General features: G+C 41.0%; 1 protein-coding gene across 4 annotated transcripts in view; it reads left to right on the top strand.

Moving 5' to 3' along the window:
* RGS12 (regulator of G protein signaling 12) overlaps nt 1-22991 on the top strand; it is a 221360-nt gene that overhangs the window by 75622 nt on the left and 122747 nt on the right. The window contains exon 1 of one of the 4 annotated variants that reach the window (XM_043972854.1): nt 17272-17656. The exons of the other annotated variants lie outside the window; for them this stretch is intronic. Coding sequence (XP_043828789.1) covers nt 17603-17656 — 54 coding nt within the window. The 5' untranslated portion in view covers nt 17272-17602. Of the gene's footprint in view, nt 1-17271; nt 17657-22991 lie in introns of those variants that run through there. 4 annotated transcript variants of the gene reach the window in all.

Raw genomic sequence — 22991 nt, 5'->3', positions numbered from 1 at the left:
GAGCCCATTAATTAATTAATCTGAGGGGAGGGCGCAGGGAAGGGGGGTTTTCAGTGGTTTTGTTTTCTGAGATTTGCAGTTCTAGATACAGACAGCAGGGGGCACTCCAATAGCAGATTTTCTTCAGTCATATTTCAGTTTAAGGGACTTCTGTTGAATTCAAAGAAAAATATGTCATAAAAACGGACTTATATATTTCTTTCCACTGAAGTAATCGGACATAAATGAATCAGTCTTATTTATGTTCTAACAGTGCCCTTCTTTATATATGATCATAAAAGCAAAATCTCTCAGCCGAAAAGGCTACCAAGACTTTTTTGCAACACTAAGACTTAAATATCTTTTACATTCATTCTTGGATGACACTTTATTTTAGTCAAATTAATTTTTTTTTAGTCAATTGGCTGGAATATTCTTTGCCAACCTCTTTTTCTGGAGAGCTCTCCTGCAAATTGTAATGTATAAATTTAGTTTGGGATAGAATTTGTTCAAATGTTTCTAACTCAGCTTTTTAAAAAATACTTTAACAGGGAGTGATGGGTAGAAGTTTTTTTTCACTCTTTTTTCCCCCAAAGAAATTGAACATAGAATTCTCTTTTTATTTTTTCTTCCTTACTCCACAGTTTACCTTTTTTAGTTACTTGTCTAGGAGATTCCTTTGAATTAGAAGTAGCTTTCAGCGACTATGAATTCAATACTATTAACAATAATAATAATACCTTTCATGTGGATAGTGCTTTATAGTTTAAAAAACATTTTATGCACACTCTCTCATTTGATTTTTAAAGGAACTGTATCAGGTGGTGAGGATAGGAATTTTTGTTTCTCTTTATTAAGATGAATTAATTAACTGAGGCCCAGGGAAATTGTTAACTTGCCTCAGACCACTCATTAAATAGCATAGCTGAGATTGGAACTCAGAAATTCAGGCTCCAGGAAATCCAGTGCTTTTTCTACTGTGTCTTACTGCTTCTCCCTGAAATGTGATGGAATTTCCCAGTTTCTTTTTTCTCCCCTTAATACTTCAAATACCTGTCAGATCAGGAAATAGAAATTGTGAAAGATCAGTGATGGAAAAACACATTAGAAAGCCATCTCTCTATAGGGAGTGATTTACTGTGAGTAAATCAGCCATCTTAGGAGGTAAGTCTAGAGGGAGAAGAGCAAATCACCTTAGACTAAGCTTTCCTATGGAACATTCCTATGGTTAAGGGGTACGGAGAAGAATCCTATCTGTATTTGGCTATTGTCATTTATCTGCTTCTTGAATTTATCATTTGAACTCCTCCATCTCTATCAACTGGCAGAACTAATTGGTCCCCAATTCTGTGGATTCATTTAAAATGTTTCTAGCATCCCTCCATTCATTTTCACTGCTATTAATTATGCTAGTTTAGGTCCTTATTATTTGGTTGATTAAAGTAGCCACCAAAGCTATTGCACTTGGATTAAGAAGTCAATTCTACAAGTAAGAATGGAAGAGAGGTAGTTAGATAGCAGTTATTATGAGAAAGATTTAAGGGCAGGTAGAATGGCAAGGGACATTCATGACATCTCATAGCAAACAGTTGGAAAGAACATTTGGAAGAATTAGGGATATTTAGCCTGGGTGAGAGATGTCTTCAGACTTCTGAAGACTTACATTATAGAGGAGGAACTGGATTTATTCTGCTTGGCACCATAGACAAAAACAAGAACTGGTGGGTGGATATTACAAGGAGGCATTAGAGTTTGGCTGGACATGAGGAGGAGCTTTTTACTAAGTAGAGCTATGTACTCAGAAATAGAAAGGATTGCTTTGTGAGATAGTGAGCTCCTGGTCAGTAAAGGGTTTAGTCTGGGGGAGGTGACTACCAGGGTGCAGGGGATAGACTAGTGTGACACCCAAGGTTCTTCCCAACTCCAGATTTCAGTATATCTCCTTTCAATCTTTTCCATCTCCAAGCCACCCTGAATACCACAGCCTGGCAAGTTTTCCTAAAATACTATTTTGTTCCTTGTTGTCATTCTCTTCTTCAGAAAGTTCTAATGGCTCTTCATTTTCCACAGTCACTGAAGTGACCATCTACATGTAATCTATAAGGTCTCTTACAGCTCTGCATCCTAGGATCTTAAGAGTTCTCAAAATTCAGAGACCTAGGCATTTAACGCCTTCTTTCGTGATCTGGCTCTAACCTATCTCTTCAGCATCCTAGCCATGATACCTTCCCTTTACCAACTCTTTGCTCCAGGCCAGTCAACAGGTATTTATGAAGTACCTACTAAGTGCCAGGTATTGTGCCAAGCACTGAGCTTATAAAGAAATGCAAGGACAACATGTAAACAGTCATATATAAACAAGTTATTTACCGGATAAATTGGATTCAATCAGGAGGGAAGGTACTAGGATTAAGGAGAGCAGGGAAAAGCTTTTGGTAGGTGGGATTTTAGATAAACCTTGAAGGAAGCCAGAGAAGAGGAGGTGGGACTGAAGAAGGGAGATCGTTCAGGCACTGGGGACAACTCCCCCTCCCCCCTCCCCATGAAAACACACAGAGCCAGGGGATGAAGTGCCTCATGAGAGGATCAGTAAGGAGGCCAGTGTCACTGGATCAGAGAGTACATGGTGCAGTAAGGCTCATAAAGGGCTTTAAAAACAAAATGGAAGCTGGGGAGAGACCAAGGCAGGGCTACCACCCAGCAGGCCATTGCAGTAGTCCCAGTGATGAGGGCCTGATGAGAGAGGAAGGTGTAAACAGGAGAGATGCTACAAAGGTGGTTCTGAGGGAGAGAGCATTAGCAATTCAGAGGACCAAGGAAGGGGGTCCAGAGTTGGCAACTAAGCTCAGCCTTAAAGGAAGATTGGGATTCTAAAAGGTGGACATGATGAGGGTATGAATTGTTTCCTACTCTTCATGTCACCCAGAATCTCACCTAGAATGCCTGAAGTGCATAGATTTTGTAACATCTCATCTCTACAACCTAGGTGGAAGTAAGAAGTGAGTATATTGCTTCCACAGTTCCTTTCACACAGAATTTCCCATCTATTCCCTCCTCTTAATCCATACAAATCCTAGCATCTTTCAGCTCTTCAAATTCCAATTCTTTTTTTTGTGTGTGGGGGGGATAGTGAGGGTTAAGTGACTTGCCCAGGGTCACACAGCTATTAAGTGTCAAGTGTCTGAGGCTGGATTTGAACTAGGATCCTCCTGAATCCAGGGCCAGTGCTTTATCTACTGTGCCACCTAGCTGCCCCCAAATTCCACCTCTTCTTGATCAGCTCTCCGAGAAATGGCCATTCTCCCCTTTGAACTCCTGCCACAGAGGAAACAGTAGTCTACAACTCATTTGGTATAGATGGCCTTCGAATGTTAGGTTATCTTCTTATGCTAATCTTTTTCTGTCTTACTGCTTTGTAAAAATCCTTGAGGCTAATGGCAGTGCCTTACATTTCTTTACACACTCTAAGCCCAGCAACTTAATGGTTAATTGTTAGTAATTTTCTAGGTTCTACCAGAAGTTGGTCTATTCATGAAGTAAAGATATAGGAGTATATATCCCTTGGTATAGATGTGTTTGGTTGCCTGAACATAAGATTGATTCCTTAGGACCAGATAGTCCCCACCTAAACCTGGGGCTAATTTAATCCATATTGTTTTCTTTCTTGACTTTCCAAACTTATTTAGGATTGCAGGAATTCACAAAAATTCCAGTCACTCCCATGGAGCAGTAATTCAACAAAATCAGAGTGGACACCTTTAAACTCCCCATTCTCTGTTTGTGACACAACATATTTGCAATGGGTTTTGCTTAGATTTTATGCCTCATCCCCTTAGGTACCTATGGCGCAGTGGATAGAGTGTCAGGCCTGGAGTCAGGAAGACCAGAGTTCAAATCCTGGCCTCAGGCAAGTGCCTACTAGCTGTGTGACCCTGGGCAAGTCACTTAATGTCTCTTTGTCTTGGTTTTCTCGCTGTAAACTGGGGATCAAGGTTGTTTTGAGGATTAAATGAGATATTTGTAAAGCACTTAGCACAGTGCCTGGCATATAGTAGGTGCTAGATGCTGAATAAATTCTCTCTCCCTCCCTTCCTTCCTTCCATCCTTCCCTCCTCCCCATCCCTCTCCTTCTCTCCTCCTCTCCCTATTCCCTCTCTCCCCTTCCCCTGTCCTTCCTCTTCCATGAACAGTGCATTGTGTTAGGCATTTCTACTAAATGTAGAGCATTGTACTAGTCTTTCTGAACAGACTCCTGGACAAGACTGTTATCTGACTGTCAGAGATTTTTACACAAAAAACCTTATTAAAAATAAATAATGTGACATTTAAAAAATGCAGTTTTATCAACAGTTATTATCCCTTGCTATTTTCCACTGAAGGTAGTGATATAGTGGGAAATGGGGTACGGGTTGGTGGGAGTTGGGGTTCTTGGGAACTCCTCTTTAAAGAATTACACCCTCTTGCACACAAAACTTAGTTAGAACAAGGTGATAGTTTATTTAGGAGCAAGGGAAGGGTGGGGGGGAGGGAAACCATGAAAGAAATCCTTAGACTTTTCATGGGGAGATTTGGCACAAAGCACATGGCTCAGAGGTACCAAATCTCCTCGAACAGGAGACCGGAAGGTACTTTTATAGATGACTGATGGGGGTGGACCATCTGCCTGTGGAAAGTTCCTTTAGTGAGAGAGGACCATCCCCCACTGGTGGTAGCTGGGGGAATTGGGTGAGCAGTGGAGGACCATCCCCCACTGGTAGTGACTAAAGGAATTGGGTGAGGGGTGGCTACGGATCCCTCTTCAGAACACAAAGGCCGAAGCCACACCCAAACTTATCTCTCCAGAGTAAGGGAGACCGGAATGAAGGGTAGGAATCCCAAGCTAGCTCAGTCCGATTTGGTTTCTCTAGGCGTTATCTGTCCTCTGGTTTAGTTTCTCAAGGAGAAGATTCCTCGGTGTGCCCCAGAGAAATTCTGGGGTGCTCTGCGCCCCATGACATTCCCCACTTCTCTATATATAAGGAAAGGGGACGAAGATTCTTCTGAAACTGCTTCATGCTGACCGGGGGTCGAAGAAATCACGGCGCAAGGGAGGGGGAGGGGAGAGAAGTGGAGAAGGCCTGGAATGCTCGGAGTTGTGAGGGGCCCAGAGAGTCCAGAGGCAACACGTAGGCACAGTGTCATGAATCCTTGAGCCTAGATGGAACAGACTTAAACAAAAAAAATTAAAACTGACCAGAGCAAAAAAAGGAAAAGGGACTTTATCAGATCAGGAGTCAAGTGGGACCTTTTTGCAGGACAGGGTGTGGCCTGCTTTACAGGAGGGAGTTCAAGCCTAATTCTGTGATAGGCAGTGTCTGTCTACATTAAGGGTCCCTTTTATCCCATCCCTACTTTGTGCCTTGATTGCATGCTAGGACCTGAACCAGAGAGTAAGACAGAGGTCACCCCAAAACCATTCCTAGGCTTGCCTCCTATGTCCAGCTTGGCCATAGGCCCAACACGATGCTGGTCAGGAGAGCAAGCTGCAGAGCCGATCTCTTGGGTGCTGCCCTGGGGACAAAGAGGTAGGAGAGCTGACCTCACCTTCGTGCGGCGTCCCCCACTTCTGTGTCCCGGTTTACTGCAGCTGCCAGAATCTCGGCCAGCCGGAGTTCTGCTGGTAGCAGATGTGGTGATGGCGGCTGCTATTATAGAAGCTTGGTCTATGGAGCGGGCACGAGCCATCTTTTCTCTCTCTTTGGCTACTGCAAGGTCCCTGTTATTAAAAATCTTAAAAGCAATGTCAAGGAGTTGTGAGGATGGGATCTGGGGACCCCAGTCTAACTTCTGGAGCTCTCTCCTAATGTCAGGAGCAGACTGGCTGATAAAATGAATATTGAGGACAGTAATTCCTACATCTCTTTGGGGGTCTAGGTTAGTATATTTCTTCAGAGAGTCTGCTAAGCGGCTCATGAAGACAGCAGGATTTTCATCAGACCCCTGTGTTATCTCCCTCACCTTTCCATAATTGACTTGTTTCTTAACCCCCCTTCTCATTCCCTCAACTAGGCAGGTGACCATGTGATTTCTACGAGCCCTATCTTCCCTGTTATCATAGTTCCATCTCGGTTCTATGACCGGGACAGCTGTAAAACCAGGGACCCCAACCCAATTTCCAACCTGCGAGTGTTCATCCCCAACTTGTACAGCCAGGTCCCAAATCTGTTTTTTCTCATCAGGGGTACAACAGCTGGCAAGAATAATTTGCAAATCAGTCCAGGAAAGGTCAAACTCCAGTGTCACAGACTTAAAGCCATCTATGAACTTTGTGGGGTTCTCTGAGTAGCTCCCCAATTTCTCTTTAATCTGAGATAACCTGCTTATAGAAAAAGGGGCATGCCTTACTGTTGTGCCCTTCCCAATGGGAAATTCCCTTAATGGAAGCAGGGAAGTAGTGGGAGAGGCTGGTAAGGACCTGGGTTGGGGAGATAGCTCAGGTGGAGACAGAGGATTGGGCGCAGGGCCTAGTGGGGGAGGGGTAACAGCCTTTGGCTGTGGAGTAGGTGGGGGAGGGGAAACAGTCTTTGGCTGCAGCATGGGTGGAGATGGGGAAAGGGAGATAGCCGTAGGTAACTGCAGATTAGGTAAAGCAGATGGGGTCGGCTGAATGGAAAAAACAGGAGAAATGGGAACATATTGGAGTTCCCCCCGATTGTAAATGGGGTAGAGCAGGATAGAGGGAGACTGATATCCACTCCCCGTGTGGCACAGGGAATTGGTTCTGAGATCAGCCGGTGGGCAAGGAGAGGTCTCAGTCATAGAGTGATATGACTGTGGTTGACCCATAGGTATGGAAGCAGGCGGAGAAGGAGTGGAACGAGAAACAGGTAGGGAATGAGTTTGAGGAGGAGGGGAGGCTGAGGTCTCAGAGTAGGTGCCCGAAGGGTTAGCGAATTGCTTGGGCTTTCGGTGATTCTCCACCGGCAAGGGGACCTCATCCTTTCCCTTTGACTTCTGGCTCAAACTCATAAAAGCCGATATGTATGGAATCTCTGTCCATCTCCCTTCACGCTTGCAAAACTTGTCCAATTGCAAGATGGTATTATAATTAAGGGTGCCGTGTACAGGCCAATTTCCTTCACTTCCTAAAGGATAATGTGGCCATAAATTGTTACAAAAATGTATCATACATCTCTTTCTTAGGTTTTTAAGTTCCAATTTAGTCCAATCTCTTAGGATGCACCCCAGAGGTGAATTTTTCGGAACACTCCCTTTCTGTCCCATAACTACTGTCTAAGGAGAATAGTCTGAACCAAGAGCAGAGAGCTGGTAAGGGATAGACACATAAGCATAAATGTTCTTACCCAGAAACGTGTAGTCTGAGGGTCCTAGCGTGGTTCGGACATCTAGGAGTCCCAGGCTGCTCTCTGCTGTCGTGCAGACGCCGACCGTCTCTACCTCTCTGTGACTCAAACGGGTTGAGTCCGGTGGGAGAGGGAGAAGAGAAACCCAGAAGGTAGGGCCTTACCTCCAGGTTCTGTGCCAAGCGTGGTCCAGACGTCTGTTTGAGCTTTCAGCGAGGGAGGGAGACTCAGGCTGCCCTCCACTGTCGCGTGCGAAAGCTGACCCTCTCTCTACCTCTCTGTGACTCAAACGGGAGGTTGAGTCAGGCGGGAGAGGGAGAAAGGAAACCCAGAAGGGAGGTTCCCACCCCCCAGTTTTATGTGCTAAGAGGAAAGAGGAAAATCCCACGTCCCTACAACGTTCGGGCGCCAGATGATATAGTGGGAAATGTGGTACGGGTTGGTGGGAGTTGGGGTTCTTGGGAACTCCTCTTTAAAGAATTACACCCTCTTGCACACAAAACTTAGTTAGAACAAGGTGATAGTTTATTTAGGAGCAAGGGAAGGGTGGGGGGGGAGGGAAACCATGAAAGAAATCCTTAGACTTTTCATGGGGAGATTTGGCACAAAGCACATGGCTCAGAGGTACCAAATCTCCTCGAACAGGAGACCGGAAGGTACTTTTATAGATGACTGATGGGGGTGGACCATCTGCCTGTGGAAAGTTCCTTTAGTGAGAGAGGACCATCCCCCACTGGTGGTAGCTGGGGGAATTGGGTGAGCAGTGGAGGACCATCCCCCACTGGTAGTGACTAAAGGAATTGGGTGAGGGGTGGCTACGGATCCCTCTTCAGAACACAAAGGCCGAAGCCACACCCAAACTTATCTCTCCAGAGTAAGGGAGACCGGAATGAAGGGTAGGAATCCCAAGCTAGCTCAGTCCGATTTGGTTTCTCTAGGCGTTATCTGTCCTCTGGTTTAGTTTCTCAAGGAGAAGATTCCTCGGTGTGCCCCAGAGAAATTCTGGGGTGCTCTGCGCCCCATGACAGTAGTGTTATTTTGTTTTTGTCTCTGTGGATTGTACAGTGCTTGCACATCATAGGCACTTATTGAACATTAAATTCCATTGAATAGTTTCATGATCTAGTAATGCTTCATTTGTCCCGAACAGAGCTGTTTGGAAGCCTTTTCAATCTATCACCCTGCTTACAAACCAGGTGTAAATAAAAAAGCTGCTGAGCATCCCGAATACGTTATAAAATCTATGCATGTAAAGCTTTGCTTTGCTCATAGGAAAGCCCCTCAGCCCCTCAACCTTAGGTTTTTAAAACATTTTCCCCTTTGCACACAGTTCTAACTAGCCTAGTTATCTGGTTTCCAGGCTAATGGCACATCAGAAGTGGCCAATTAGAAGACTGTAGAAGGGACTGCTGCAGACCAGCACTAGTGCTAGGAAAAAGGGACAGCTAACAGCCTGGTGGCGAGGGAAGGAGAGACACACAAACTGTAGAAGCATACAGACTTTGATGGATTCTTTATCAGTTGGCACGGGTGCTCTCTCTGCCCGTACAGGCGGAGATTCCTCCATACCTGCCTATCATATGGAATTTTTGTCTGTGTCTCTACACATTATTTACCCAATATACCCAAAGCCTTCCTCGACTTCTTTTACTATTTCCTAGACAAAGGTGAAATGCTCAGCTGTTTGCCATCTATCATTCTTGCTGCATGAGTGGCTCACCTCCTTTCTACTTGTCCACCAGAGTCTGGGACCATTTAGTGAGAGGCAAATAATCCTCTACACTGAAGTACACTCTGGGGGCACCATTCCCTTAGTATTGTCAAGTATTTGAGTCATCAAGAAAACAGCTAAATGACCCTCAGTACCTGCTTAGAAAGAGGGAAGCATATGGAAGATGTTTTTAGAAAGATTTTTCTTTGGTTTCAAGAAGTGTTTTAATGCTGAAGAGAAGAAACCCTGAGCCATCCTTATTCCTTGAAGATTCCCTGTAGCTATTACTATAAAGCACATATCTATAAGAATACTAGTCTGAATACTTAATTTCAGTATGCGAGATAACAGTCTTAGTGAACTTGTCTGGCCTAGAAATGTTTTATTGCCAGATCACTGATAGAAACAAATAGCATTTGGATTGGAGAACTGGTGGTGCCTGTTCAGTTCAGTTCCTTTTCAGTTGTGTCTGACTCTTCGTGACCCCTTTTGGGGTTTTCTTGGCAAAGATACTGGAGTGCTTTGCCATTTCCTTCTCCAGCTCATTTGACAGATGAGGAAACTGAGGCAGACAGGGTCAAGTGACTTGCCCAGGGGTACACAACTAGTAAGTGTCTCAGGCTAGATTTGAACTCAGGAATCTCATTCATCTTCCTGATTGCAGGCCTGGTATTCTATGCATTGTGGTGGCACCTTGCACATGTTTTCTCAGCTCAGCTGCTTGCACAGAGGATACTCGAATATCTTTGTATGGATCTGTCAAGAGATTCACAGCAGTTTTGGACAACTTGGGGCCCATTTGTGGGACCAGATAATCACAATCTCTTTGAATTGGGCTCCATAGGAGAGGGGACCAAGCTTTGGTTTGGCCCTCAGAATCTTAATGAATGCAGCTTGTCCAACTGGCTTTCACTTTCCTTGTGGCTGCTGCACAGCATTCAGCCCTTTCCATACAGATACATCATCCATCGAATCCCTAACCCTTATATAGAGGTTGCAGTTGATTGCAGTGTTGGGAGGAGCAACAGCTGCCATTTCTCTTGACCCTGGGATGTGAGTGCATGTCTGTGGTCCAGTGTACTTTGCATAGGCCTGGGGAGAGCTACACATTGGCAATAGGGCCATCGTGGGGTAGGGGCCTGAGCCAGATGGGGAGGCACAGGTGGTTGGCCATGGTGGGAGCAATGGAGCTCGACACTGGTGTAGAGCAGGTGGGAGATCACTGAGAAGAGGATGTCAGATGACTCCAAATAGTCAGCCCATCTGTTTACAACTAACTGCTTATGCGTGTGGCTTAATGAAGTATTGTCTTTTATTTGCAGATACAGGCTGACTCATCATCAACTTATGTGCAAGGGTGCATGTGTGTGTATGTGTACATATGTGTATGCGTGTGTGCACATGCGCTAAACCAGCTTGATCATCTTTGTCTTCTCTGTTACTTGACTTGTTTAGGAAAACAGATGCTTGGATTCAATCTTTCCTTAGCCCAGATGTTGCTCCTGGCAGATTTTGGAAGGTTAGAGGTACAATCTATGACCACAAAACAGAATTTAGCTAACTGGCTCATTTAGGGATTGATTCAGCTTTTCCCTTGGTCTGCCTTATCTTATTCTTATGCAAAGCCCCTTTAGCCTTAGCAAGGAACCCTGACTCAAAATTCCATTGAACTAGTGGAGTCAAACTCAAATGGAAATTTGGCAGGCATTAGATCTGCATAAAGAACCCTCTGGGCTGTCTATTGAGTTAGAAAATCACATATTAAATTACTTATATTCTATCACATTTTTATTTATTTTGCTAAGTCTTTCCCAATGGCATTTTCATCTAGTTCAGGCATCTTGACATGGGTGCCATGTTTGATGCCTGTGATTTGAACAACCCATTGTTGTCAGTGATTCTGTAGTGCCTTGACCCAAGGACAGCCAAACTCTTTTCGGATTGCTCCAGGCCATGCTCATTTATCTGCAGTTTTCACATTGTAGAAGTCTGTAGCTATCCTGTCTTGTCATGCATGTGTGTGTCCTGGTGTTCTCATCCTGTTTTTCTGTCCATTCTATTTGTAGTTCTCCAGATATAACGCACCCCATAGCAGGTTATCTTCTTATTGTCATTTTCTGCACACGTTTGGACTGGTAGAATTGTGTAGGAGCAGGGATCAGGGCAATGCTGACTGAGTTTCAGGAATTATGTGTTTCTTATCTTGTCTTGCTACTTAAGAGGAGCTCATAGGTGACACTGATGAAACTGCTCAGGAATTTAGGTTCTCAGTACAAACTTCACAACTGAAGATGCAGTAGGGGCCAAAGTTAGCAAATAAGGAAGAACATTTAGCACATACATGAGTGAGGGTTATCTATGTTTTTATACTTTTTTTTTTTTAAGTGAGGCAATTGGGGTTAAGTGACTTGCCCAGGGTCACACAGCCAGTAAGTGTTAAGTGTCTGGGGCTGGATTTGAACTCAGGTACTCCTGACTCCAGGGCTGGTGCTCTATCCACTGTGCCACCTAGCTGCCCGTTTATATGCTTTTATATTGGAAAATCATGTGTTATCTTCAGTTTGGCTGACATCATGTGAATGTGCCTAGGTTCAGATGAAGAGGAGACCTTGGTTCAGACTGACAAATGATGATTATTGACTGATGATGGGTATATATGGCTGATTAATTTAGAAGTCTATTTTCTGTACTAAGAGTAGCTAAGTGCTGTTAAGAAGTGTGTTGTGTCTTTTGAGAAAGCTGAATTATATTGTCTACCATAGTCAAATATAATCTCTTAATAGGATGATAGGATGCTGAGAGGCAATACAGAGCAGTGAATAGAGAGCTGGCCTCAGAGTCAGAAAGATGAAGATTCAAGTCCTGTCTCTGATATACTGGAGGTGTGACTGGGCAAGTCATTTTTTGACCTCACTAACTAGGCTGTCCCATGTTGCTACCTCCTACCCATACTTAATGTCAAGTGCCTTACTTAACTCTTTAAGAGTAGGCATTACAGGATGCCAACCTGCATTGGTTAGGGGGACTTTCCTTTTTGGGGCAGACTTTCTAAACCAATGAAATCACAGGTTATGGGAAGAGAGAGTGAGAGAGAAGAGCAAGAGAAGAGCAAGAGAAGAGATAGAGAGACAGATATATAGGAAGAGGAAAGACAGAGAGAAGGAAAAAGAGGAGAGAGACAGAGAGACTGATCTTGGCGTTTGGGGAAAAGTAGCTCATCTTCCTTGCTTCTGGCAGCCGATTTGCTTCCAGGATAATTTGGTTTTGAGAGTTTTTTTTTAACTTACATTAATATAGTTCATCGTGATCTGCAAAGGCCTTTCTCAGAACAATCCATTGAGGTCAGTAATAAAAGGAAAGAATGATCATTTTGTGGGTGAGCAAGTGAGGCTTAAGGAGATGGTGACTTACCAAATGGGTCACACAGTTGGAACTAGCACTTGAATCCCAGGTTTTCTGATTTCAAGTTCAGAGTTATTTCCATTATACTATCTTACCAATTCGCTGGACCCTGTAACTTCTCTTCTTGTCTTTTTCTCTGGTCACCTGACACTGTAGAAACTTAGGAAATTGCTTAAAGAATTTGAAGGGAGGAAAGAATTAGAATGGAAGATGGCGAGGAGAATAATTGGTGGTATGTGCTGAACTTGATTGTCCTTGATATTGAATGGGAGAAGGAAGATTAGAAGTAGCAGGTGGTAGGGTGGGGGTGGGGAGGACATGCAATTGATGAAGAGAAAACAAACATTGATCTTCTACCCTGAAACCTTCTGATCCAGGGCTAAGATTCAACAAAACTTAAGGTAACTATCATGATGGTCTCCCAAAAAGAGAATCGAATCCATTTTCATTTCAGTAAACATTTATGAATTACCTTCTGTGTACCAGGTGCTGTGATAGCAACTTGGGATATAAAGACAAAAATAAAATATCCCCTGCCCTCAAGGAGCTTACATTTTATAGGTCATAATATAAATAAATGTAAATTAAAGGTGGTGTTCTAAGTAAATTCAGAATTGGAGACACCTCTGTGTTGAAGCATTATCTACTAAGAGCTCTAAATTAGTCTAAAGATAGTTTGTTTAATGATTAACTCATCTTCTTATCTGGTTGCCTGAATTTCACCCAGTATCAGTCAGTCACTGACAACCACATCCAACCAGGGATAACAATGGATGTGGATTTTCAGGAGCTCAGTAGGAGCTGGTTTAATCAGAAGGAGGTAGGGAGTGGAAGAGTACTGCTATAACCAAGGAGATCGGTATAAATAGAGGGTGGTTTCATGGGATATACTTTGCAGTGTTGTCCATAGGAGAGTCCAAGGATAATGAACTGAGCTAGAAGGCCAAGCCAGAGAACATTCAGTAAAAAAAAAGTATAGGTTCAGAGCTTCTAGTAGCATGAATGAAGTATAATTTACTCAGTTTCCAAGTTCAGGAGTCTCTTTTTGATAGATGTTCAGACTCAGTTTGCCCTGAAGTGCCTTGCATCTGTTGTGGCTTACCCCAAGCTTACCCCAGATCATAATGGCTCTTACCAATTGGTGAGATAATCATGGATGCTAAAATACTAAAATGGATCCATAAAATAATTCTTAAATCACAGAAAAGTGACTAAAGTAATGAAAAATGATTCAAAATGCTATAAAGGGGCTAAAACATCATTTACAAAGTATGATTAAGTAAAGCTAGTCCTAGGTCCTTTATTTAAAGCCTTCCATAGCATGGAAAAGCCTATCTGAGCTCATGCATCAATGACATATCCCTTGAGAACCCGTGATGAGACAGGCATTGCTATAGGATTTATTCTAATAAAATCCAGAGAGGCTCATCATCAGCAGGTCGACCACTGTTTGATTATTTTTTGGTCATGGCAGCTTAAGAAAAGCAGAGGATTTTCTGCTTGAGTAAAAGCATAGTGAGTGCATAGGAGTATCCATGTTGATGAAATCATGGATCTTTTGAAGATTTGAATTACCTGCATTTTCTAGAGATTGTGAGAGAAATTAATTATTAGGCAAATTAGTTGCCTGTGAATTGGTTACTTCCCAGTACGGTATATTGATTATAAAAAACACTGTTGCTTTCTTATGTTCAGACACTGTCCAAAATAGTGAATGAATGAAGGCAGTAAAAAACGAGGTATACATGTTTAATAGGCAGCTTTGAATGAATGGATCCAGAAGTGGGAAACAAGTAAAGTCAGTCAATAAGTATGTCTTACATGCCTGTTATGTGCCAGGAACTGTGCCTTGCTTGCATCATGCTATCTTAAATGATTATTCTTCATTCCCATGTGTATGTCTTTTGTCCTTAATAAGATTAGAATCTAAGTAGGAATGATAATGGGCCATACTTTCTCTGCATCCATAGCAAAGAACTGGGTGCATAGTAAGCCCTCAGTACTCAAATACTTAGTATTTTTTTTCCCCTTCCATTTAAATATGGCATATGGCTGGAGACATCACTCGACTGGGGCCACAGGGGCTGGATTTCACCCAACATTGTGTTTCACCACGTTTAGACTTCTCTGCACAGGAAGAAGGCTGCTTATTCTCATGTTTACTGGCTTATCATCCCCACCCTGGCTCCCTAGAAGTTGCTAATTTTGTCTCTTATCCAGGCCTTCCCCCAAAAGGGGGGAATGAAAAGAGGTACCCAGTGTACAAGGTTTAGAATATTTCATATTAAGACAATATTTAAGGCCAGCTTATTTATTTTGTTGTAGTTGTTCATTTTCATTTGCACTCTTTAACCCTTATTGGGGCATAAAACAGTTTGCTAATTAGCCATGTTGTACCATCCTGTTACACAGTGGAGCTGGATCTTTCTGGGGCCAGCCTTCCCTTGGTGTTAGCTCACTCCTTTTGCTGCTTGGACCCTCTCTCCCCAGAGTTGCTCAAGGGAGTAGGAAGAACTCCCAGCTGCTATCGTTGCAGACCTTTTGATGCCCACCAGGGCAATACTAAATGAAGAAAACATGAGAGGCAGAGGACAGCCAGAGGCCTGGCATAAGGCTGGTGAGTGGTGGCCGTGGCTGCTCTTATGTCAGGGAGAGGAGTAGAAAGTCCATCCCCTTCCTCTAACTAAAGTCACATCTTGGCCCCTGCTGGGCAATATCCAATAGAGGGTCCAGCAGCCAGAACCCACTTGTGTCTCCAGGCATGACACCTCTGTCATCAGCTCTGACGGCTCAGTCGCTATTTGACTCTCAGTGGACAAGTTATATATGCATGACCAGAAGCCAGCCCCTACAGAGTGCACCTGTGGGTAAACTAGGGTAGCAGCTCTGTTCTTCCTTGCTGATGGGAAGGGGGTAACAAGATCTGATTACAACAGGTTTTAACCTTCTTTCTCTTTGTATTCCATATCCCATCTCTCCCACCCCACTTTAGTCAGCTGGCATGTCATCTCCAAAAGGCCTTCCCAATTAAATTCCCCATTGTTAGTACCTTCCCCCAGCATCTTCCTCAATTGATTTGTATTTATTTTGTATGTATTTTGTCTTGATTTATCTATCTGGGAAATGTTGTGGTACTAACTCCCAGTAAAATGTAAGTTTCTCAATTCGAGCTCCTGTTTCTTTTGTATTTGTATCTCCAGAGCCTAGCTAAACATTAGGAGCTTAATAAATGCTTGTTGTTTGGCTAAAAAGCTGAATCTTGATCAGGCTTTTCTAAGAGAGGTGGGAATACAAATGTACTAGAATGGTCCCAACTACAGGGATTTATTCTATTTTATAGGTGAGGAAGGTGAAATCTAGAGTGTGAAGTGATTTGCCTGAAGTCCCACAGGTAGGAAGTGTCTGAGATGGAATTTGAATCCAGGTGTGCTTTCTACCCCCATCACATATTTCTTTCTTTTTTCCTCCCCCTCCTCCCCCACCAGTAACATTACGTGCTAACTTCTTCTTTCCTTGTCAACTTATCCTTGACTTTGGGCTTTGGAGAAAAAGAAGAAGGAGGGAGAGGAAAAAGTAGAGATGACAACCGGGAAGGTTAGAAGGGAAAATCCAATGGAATGCTCTAGAGTGGGGGGTATCCACTGAGGCATGAGGGTGGGGTGGGGGGAGACAGAAGAAAAGCAGACCATTCCCACTCCACTCCACTTTGGTGCAGTGTTAATCTTGGTGTAATCTTAGTTGTAAAATAAGGAAGCAAGCCATAATTATACCTGATAATAATAGCTAAGTTTATATACAGCTTTAAGGTTTGCAAAGTGATTTATATGTTATCTCATTTGATCCTCATTATAACCCTGGGGACAGATAATATTTTTACCCTCATTTTACAGATGAGGAAGCTGAGGATGAGTGGAAGTAAGTGACTTGTCCAGGGTCACATTGCTAGTAAAAGCCTGAGACAGATTCAAGATCAGTTCTTAAAGTTCCTAAGGCCTTTAGCACAGTGCCTGGATGCCACAAAGTCGAAGCTGTATTGATGCATACTTGCTCTTCTTCCCTTTTTCCTAACTTGAAGTCCAATCTTCCATACACTGGGACACTTTGCTTCCCAAGTAACAAGTCAGGGAGTTGTTTTTGTAATATTCAACACTTTGTTGTATTTTGTAGTTTTGTAGCACTTAACATGTTTGAAAGCATTCTATTTACAATAGCCTTTTGAGATTAGGTAGGACTAGTATTCTTTATTGCCAGTGGCAGGTGAGGGATTGAAGCTCAGACAGGTTAAGTTACCTGTCTGGAGTCACACAGCCATGGAGTGGCCACAGCTGACCCTCAGTCCTGCGTTTTCAGACCACAAGTACATTGCACATTCCACTGAGTGACTTTGCCTCTAAGTTTCAAAGTCAGTCTCAAGTCAATGAGACTAACAATTCTTAAAATGTGTTACTAACTTGAGCCTAAGAAACTTGTCAAGTGAGGAAGGTATTTTTTATTGTAATGTTTTGACAGATAAGGGAGTAAAGAACACCTGAAACCTTTCTTTCTTTCTTTCTTTCTTTTTTAAAGCACATAATAGCTATTTATGAAATCCTAAAACCGGTTTCACTAGGACCTGATCCCTGACTTACCTACTTTCAGTTTATATTAAATGTTTGGAAGCCTGTCAAAGTGGTAAATAGAGAATGGAAAGAAGTAAGATGGTTTTTCAGTAATGTGTCAGATTTTACTGGTTGGCACTGTGGAAACCTTGGCATATGGGAAGCTTTTAATAGAATCATCAGCAACTGTAATTAAGGTTGTGAACTGCACCATTCTACTAAAAACCAAATTCTTTGCAGCTGTTGTTCTGACTGAAAAATTACCCCTATCAGCCCAAGTTTTATTCTTCAGATTTGTTAGAGGAAATACTTAAAAAATGATATCACAGCATGATTTATGTAAACTGATCTCTTTCTTTGTGAGCAATAATTGAGATCTAATCTGAATCTCCGACGAACCACTGCTTCATGCCGTGTCCTGTTGCCATGGGTAACAGAAAGGGAGTAAAATGGAACTTCATATGAAATGTCTTTAAACTTTTCTGACATGTACAGGCATGGTGTGGTGTTAAATGGTATAATTTAAATCTGGGTGTCTGGTGTAGCGAGGAAGGGCTCCTCTCCTTAAGATGAATTTAGGAAAAGAGTTATCAGATGAAACTCAGCCTTCTTGTGATGAACAGGTAAGTGATTTGGATTACTTTATATTAGCTGAGCATCATGGTTACAGGGACACTTAGAAAATACTTTACTGGGTTATGATGTCTTACCTGTTTGCTCTTCAGGCACTTGTAGTAATAAATATTTTTAAATGAATGAATGTTTATCTTTTTAAAAAAATTGTCAAATTTAGTAAATGCTTTTATACAAAATTTAACTCAAAATAAGGAAAACTGTGTAGAACTGATCTGGATGGAGCACTAGATATTCAGAATCATTCTGAGGTTTCTTGATACTTGTATTTATTAACAGAACAATATTTCACTGGTCTCTATACCATGTTGTTAAAATTGTAAACCTGGGCTTGTGGCATAGCACATATCATGTTTTCTTTCTTTTCTTGTCTATTTCTTTTTCCTACAGATTCTTTGAGATGAAAGAATTTTACATAATATTTCAAGAGGATGAGTGGATTAAAATATATCCTGACTTTTAGGAATTAAAGCCTAATTGTCTTTCATTTCAGAATTTCATTTTCCATCTGCTGTTGTTATATAGATTACATAATTTATAAGCCATGGATAATTACTAATTTTTATATGTGTTTATGGAATTGTTTTATAGAATATGTGATTTTGAAAAGAGGATTTTGGTTATTTGAAGAAAAATCATATTCATTTTTCTCATGTTTTTCTGTCTTAATGTAAATGAAATGCAGTTGATGAGGAAGAGAGAAATTTTAATCCTATACAAATGATATTCATTAATTACTAAAATAAATGGTGTAGCAGTTATAAATTCTGTCTATTCTATGAATTATAGTTTCTTAATGCTTGTCCTAGTCTCTGTTTCATATCTCCTATAGAAAAGTGTGGAAAAAGGCAGTTTTAATATTTTACATTTTACTGATTTGGGTGTTGGATACATAAAAATTGAATCACAGCCTTTTTAAAAAGAAAGAAAATAATAAGCACGAGTAGTTCTAGGATAGGTCCAAAATGTATTTGTGTCGAATAAGTAAACATTTTAAAATGCTTAAAATAATTTTTTTGAAAACCATTTACTAATAAAGCTGACCAAAAAAGAAAAAAAAATTTCTTTTACTGATGCAGAGCATGTGTTAAAAAACAGAATGTTATGTAAAATTTTCAGTGGTAGTTTTTATTGTGCTGTGCTGTGTTGAGATATCTTTCTGTTAGTTTATTTGTAGTATTTCTGTGTTCCCTATAAACTTTATTTTTGGTAATAAATTTTGGTTACAGTATACCCCTTACATTGAGTAATTGTGTAAGGTATTAATATTTATAAAGAAAGCATTTCCTTATCATATTCAATCAGGGTGAATAAAAATTTAATTATTTGACAAATGACAAGATAAATGTTATTTAAAACCCTGAATTAGTTTGCCTCCAAATATGCTGTATATATTAACATTTTGTAGAGATTTTTAAAATCTGGCAAATAGGTTGCCAATAAAATCATAGTTGTATAACATAGCTCAAGTAATAGGAAATATTACAATGACTCAGCTGAAGATAGTCGCATGACTTCAATCTATCATAATCTTTTTGTCTAGACTTTGGATAGTAGGTAGTGTTTAATTCAGTGAACCCATTTGAGCAATTGAATGATGCCAGCCTTGTATTTGTAACATGTTGTGTGAGATGCTTATGGGTTTCTTTAAAATTGCCTTCCTCATCTTGAAATGGAGAACTCCTTTGTCATTACAGTAATGTTTTCCCAACATGATTGAAGAGATAAAAAGGATACATTTATAGGAAAGGTAGCATGGTGAAGTGGTTAGGGTTCAAGATCTATCTCTGACATACTGACTGTGTGAGCCTGAGAAAGTCACTTAATCGGGGGCAGCTAGGTGGTGCAGTGGATAGAGCATTGGCCCTGGATTCAGGAGTACCTGAGTTCAAATCTGGCCTCAGACACTTAACACTTACTAGCTGTGTGACCCTGGGCCAGTCACCTAACCCCAATTGCCCCGCAAAAAAAAAAAAAAAAAGAAAGTCACTTAATCTTAGAGCTCTAGGTAACTATCTAAGACTTTACATTACAGATAGGTTAGAGGAAGATTCCTCATTGTCTTAGTTCCCTATACTCATGACATCACATGTTCAGTCCCTATCCCTAACAGATAACCAAATGTTCTTCAAGATTTCAGTTACTAAAGATGATTAGGTTGTCTTTGAAGTCTTATGTACCTGGTCAGTCAGTAAATATTTATTCAGCATCTACTATGTACCATAGCACTGTGCTGAACGCTGGAGGATATTGACAAAGGTAAAAGATGATCCCTACTCTCAGAGAGCTCACAGTCTAATGGGGGAGACAATAAGCAAACAACTATGTATAATAAGCTACATATGGGATAAACTGGAGGTAATAAGTGGAGGAAAGGCATTAGAAGTAAGGGGAATTGGGATTGTGGGTGGGACTTGAAGGAAGCCAGGATGTAGAGATGAGGGCAGAGAACATTCTGGGCATGGGGTACTGCCTGAGAAAATGCAGGAGTACAGAGATGGGGTGTCTTGTTCAAGGAGCAACAATGAAACTGGTGTTATTCCTGGATTACAGAATATGTGGAGGCTCCAAAAGGTGTAAAAAGACTGGAAAGGTAGGGAGGGCCAAGTTACAAAGGGATTTGAGTGCCAAACATAGGATTTTATATTTGATTCTGGAGGTGACAGGACCAAACAAATTGGCTGGGCTTTTCTCTAATTTTAAGTAACATCCAATTTAGGTAAATTTTTAGAATTTATATTAATACACACCAGTGCCAAATGATCAGTTCTATTAAAATCTTGGTAAAATTAGATCTTATTTTCTTTGGTGTCAGTAACAAAATAATGGAACGTGAAAACATGGATTATCCAGAAAGTACTACTTTTAAAATTGGCTTTATGAAAACTACATTTTTCATTTAGTTTATACTAACATTTGTGCTGTCTTCAGTTAAGCAATTTAGGTTCCACTGCTTCAGTTTTATGTTTTATTTTGTTTTAAAAATACAATAGTACAGTCTAGAGCAAAGAGCACTGGATTTGAAGTTAAGGAGACATAGATTTGAGTCACCATGGACAAGTCACTTTAACATTCTGAAACTCCAACTTGAAAATCATTTATGAAGTACCTACAAATGCTGTGCTTGGTTTCCTCTGTCTTGTAAAATGGCTCCTAGGGTCAGAGATGTAGAGCCAAACCCATGTGTACCCCCAACCCATTTTATATGTGAAGAAAAAGGCTCAGAAAAGCATGAAGTGACTCTTCCCCAGTCACAGGTAGTAGGTGGCAGAGCCAGTGTTCAGATCTCTAAGTCCTAAGGGGGTGCTGTTTGAGCTGCCCCAGACCCTGGGGAGGAGAAGGATGGTAATACATGCACCACCTGCCTTGCAGGATTGTGGAGAAGAAAGCCCTTCATAAACTTTCAGGTGCAAATCAGGAAATGTGGGTTCTGTTGTTTATACTCAACAATTTGAAGACCTGTGGGCTTTCAGTTTTCTGCTGGTAAGCTTGATACTGTAATAGCTTGAAGTAGTCTGAGGTAAAAGACATTTTGCTTCATGATGTAAAAAGACATTATCTTAGTATATTCAATTTGCATTAGCCAACTGGAATATTTTTTTTTTTTTGTGAAGTATAGAGTGAGAGTTTCCCTAGGCTAATTAGAATCTAGGATGTGGCAGTTTGGTAAATCAGTAGCTCTCACAGAGGTACAAATTTGATTTTACAAAGCATTTTCCACTGGATTAAAATTCTGCTTCTGATGCTTAGGACCTGTGTGTCCTTGGATAATGTCTTCGTCTTGTTTCCCTAGACTGGAACTAAGGGAACTTAACCATTTTTGTGGCTTGCCCATGACATAAATTCCCTGCCCATCTTATTTGTAGTCTGAATTTTATGATTTATATAGACATCCCCTTGTCCAACTCTCTTATAAATGGATGAAAATGAGGTACAGAAAGAGGTTGTGACTTGTCCAGTCACATGGCTTTTTAGCAAAGCTGATACTACAACCCAGATCTAATTTTTAAAGTTTGTTTCTTAAAACAAAATCTTTATTGGTCAAAAAGAAAGGTAAACGTAGAAGCTTCCTACAATCCTGACTTGTTTTGACTTGTGTGTGCAATTAAAGGGACAGGAAATAGTACATCTTTAGCTAAATTTTTTTGAAAAGCCTGATTATATTACAACAATGCGGACAGATGTGTCAGGAAAATAAATCTTACCAATCTGTCTTATTAGCTCCTGTAATAGTGAAAATATTGTTCCTTGAATATGGTAGAAACTAAATAAATGTTTATGGAATGAATGGAAATATTTAGTGAAATCTCATTTATCTGTGTTCTATTTTGAAATCTTCATTTGGCAATTCAGTGACAAGTATATGCTACAGCACTGAGATTTAAATGGCTGCTAATAGCTATTATTGATCAGCTCCAAGTTTACTGTGCAAAGCATAAAAAATTGTGATACTTGGTGATGGAAACTGGGAATGATGAGTGAAGAGAAATAAGTTCTTCATCATTTCATTTTTCTGGTGTGCAGATATATTGGAATACCTAAGGTATAATAATTTGCACAGGATGTCTGCAAACCAGAATGTATCCAGAGGAGACAACCAACATGATCGTCTAATCCAGAAGATTGGAACAAATATTGTTCTGCTTTTCAAAATGGGATGGAAGGTGCTTGGTGTAGCAGAAAGGGCAATGGACCTTGGAGTCAGGAGACCTGGCTTCAAAGTCCAGCTAGGATAGGAGTTCTTTGCCGCACAGACTTAACATTTCCAAGCTGTGTGACCAAGCACAAATCATTTTACTTCTCTATATCTCAAATTTCCTTTTCTTTAAAATAAGGATAATAAGAGTAGCTCTACTTGCCTACCAGTATTGTTGAAAGAGGAACAAGTTGTACACCTTAAAAGGACTATAGACATGTAGATGATTGTTGGGTGGATTCCAGAGACTACAAACCATTGCGTTTCATGACAATAATGGGCGACAGTCTAGAACAGAATATGTTAACTGAAAGGTTTGAAAGCACTTAGAAATGGAGGCCTTGTTCACAAGTCCCTATATGCAAAATGAGGAAATTGAATTAGATGATTTTTAAGTTCCTTATCAACTCTAAATCCTATCATCCTGAGAAAGGTTAACTAAGAACATATCAGTACAGATTACTCATTTTTTTTTGGACAGAATTACTTGACTGGTAGATTAGGGAAATGTTGTAGACCAGGAGTTCTTGACTTCTTTTGTGTCATGAACACACAGCAGTCTAGTGAAACCTGTGAACCCCTTCTCAGAATAAGGATATATAGAATTACAGAGGAAACCAAGTATATTG

The sequence above is a fragment of the Dromiciops gliroides genome, chromosome 6 (assembly GCF_019393635.1).
Source record: "Dromiciops gliroides isolate mDroGli1 chromosome 6, mDroGli1.pri, whole genome shotgun sequence".
NCBI classification, from domain to species: Eukaryota; Metazoa; Chordata; class Mammalia; order Microbiotheria; family Microbiotheriidae; genus Dromiciops; species Dromiciops gliroides.
The sequence above is the reverse complement of the archived record's forward strand: the minus strand, read 5'-3'. Positions and strand labels throughout refer to the sequence as shown.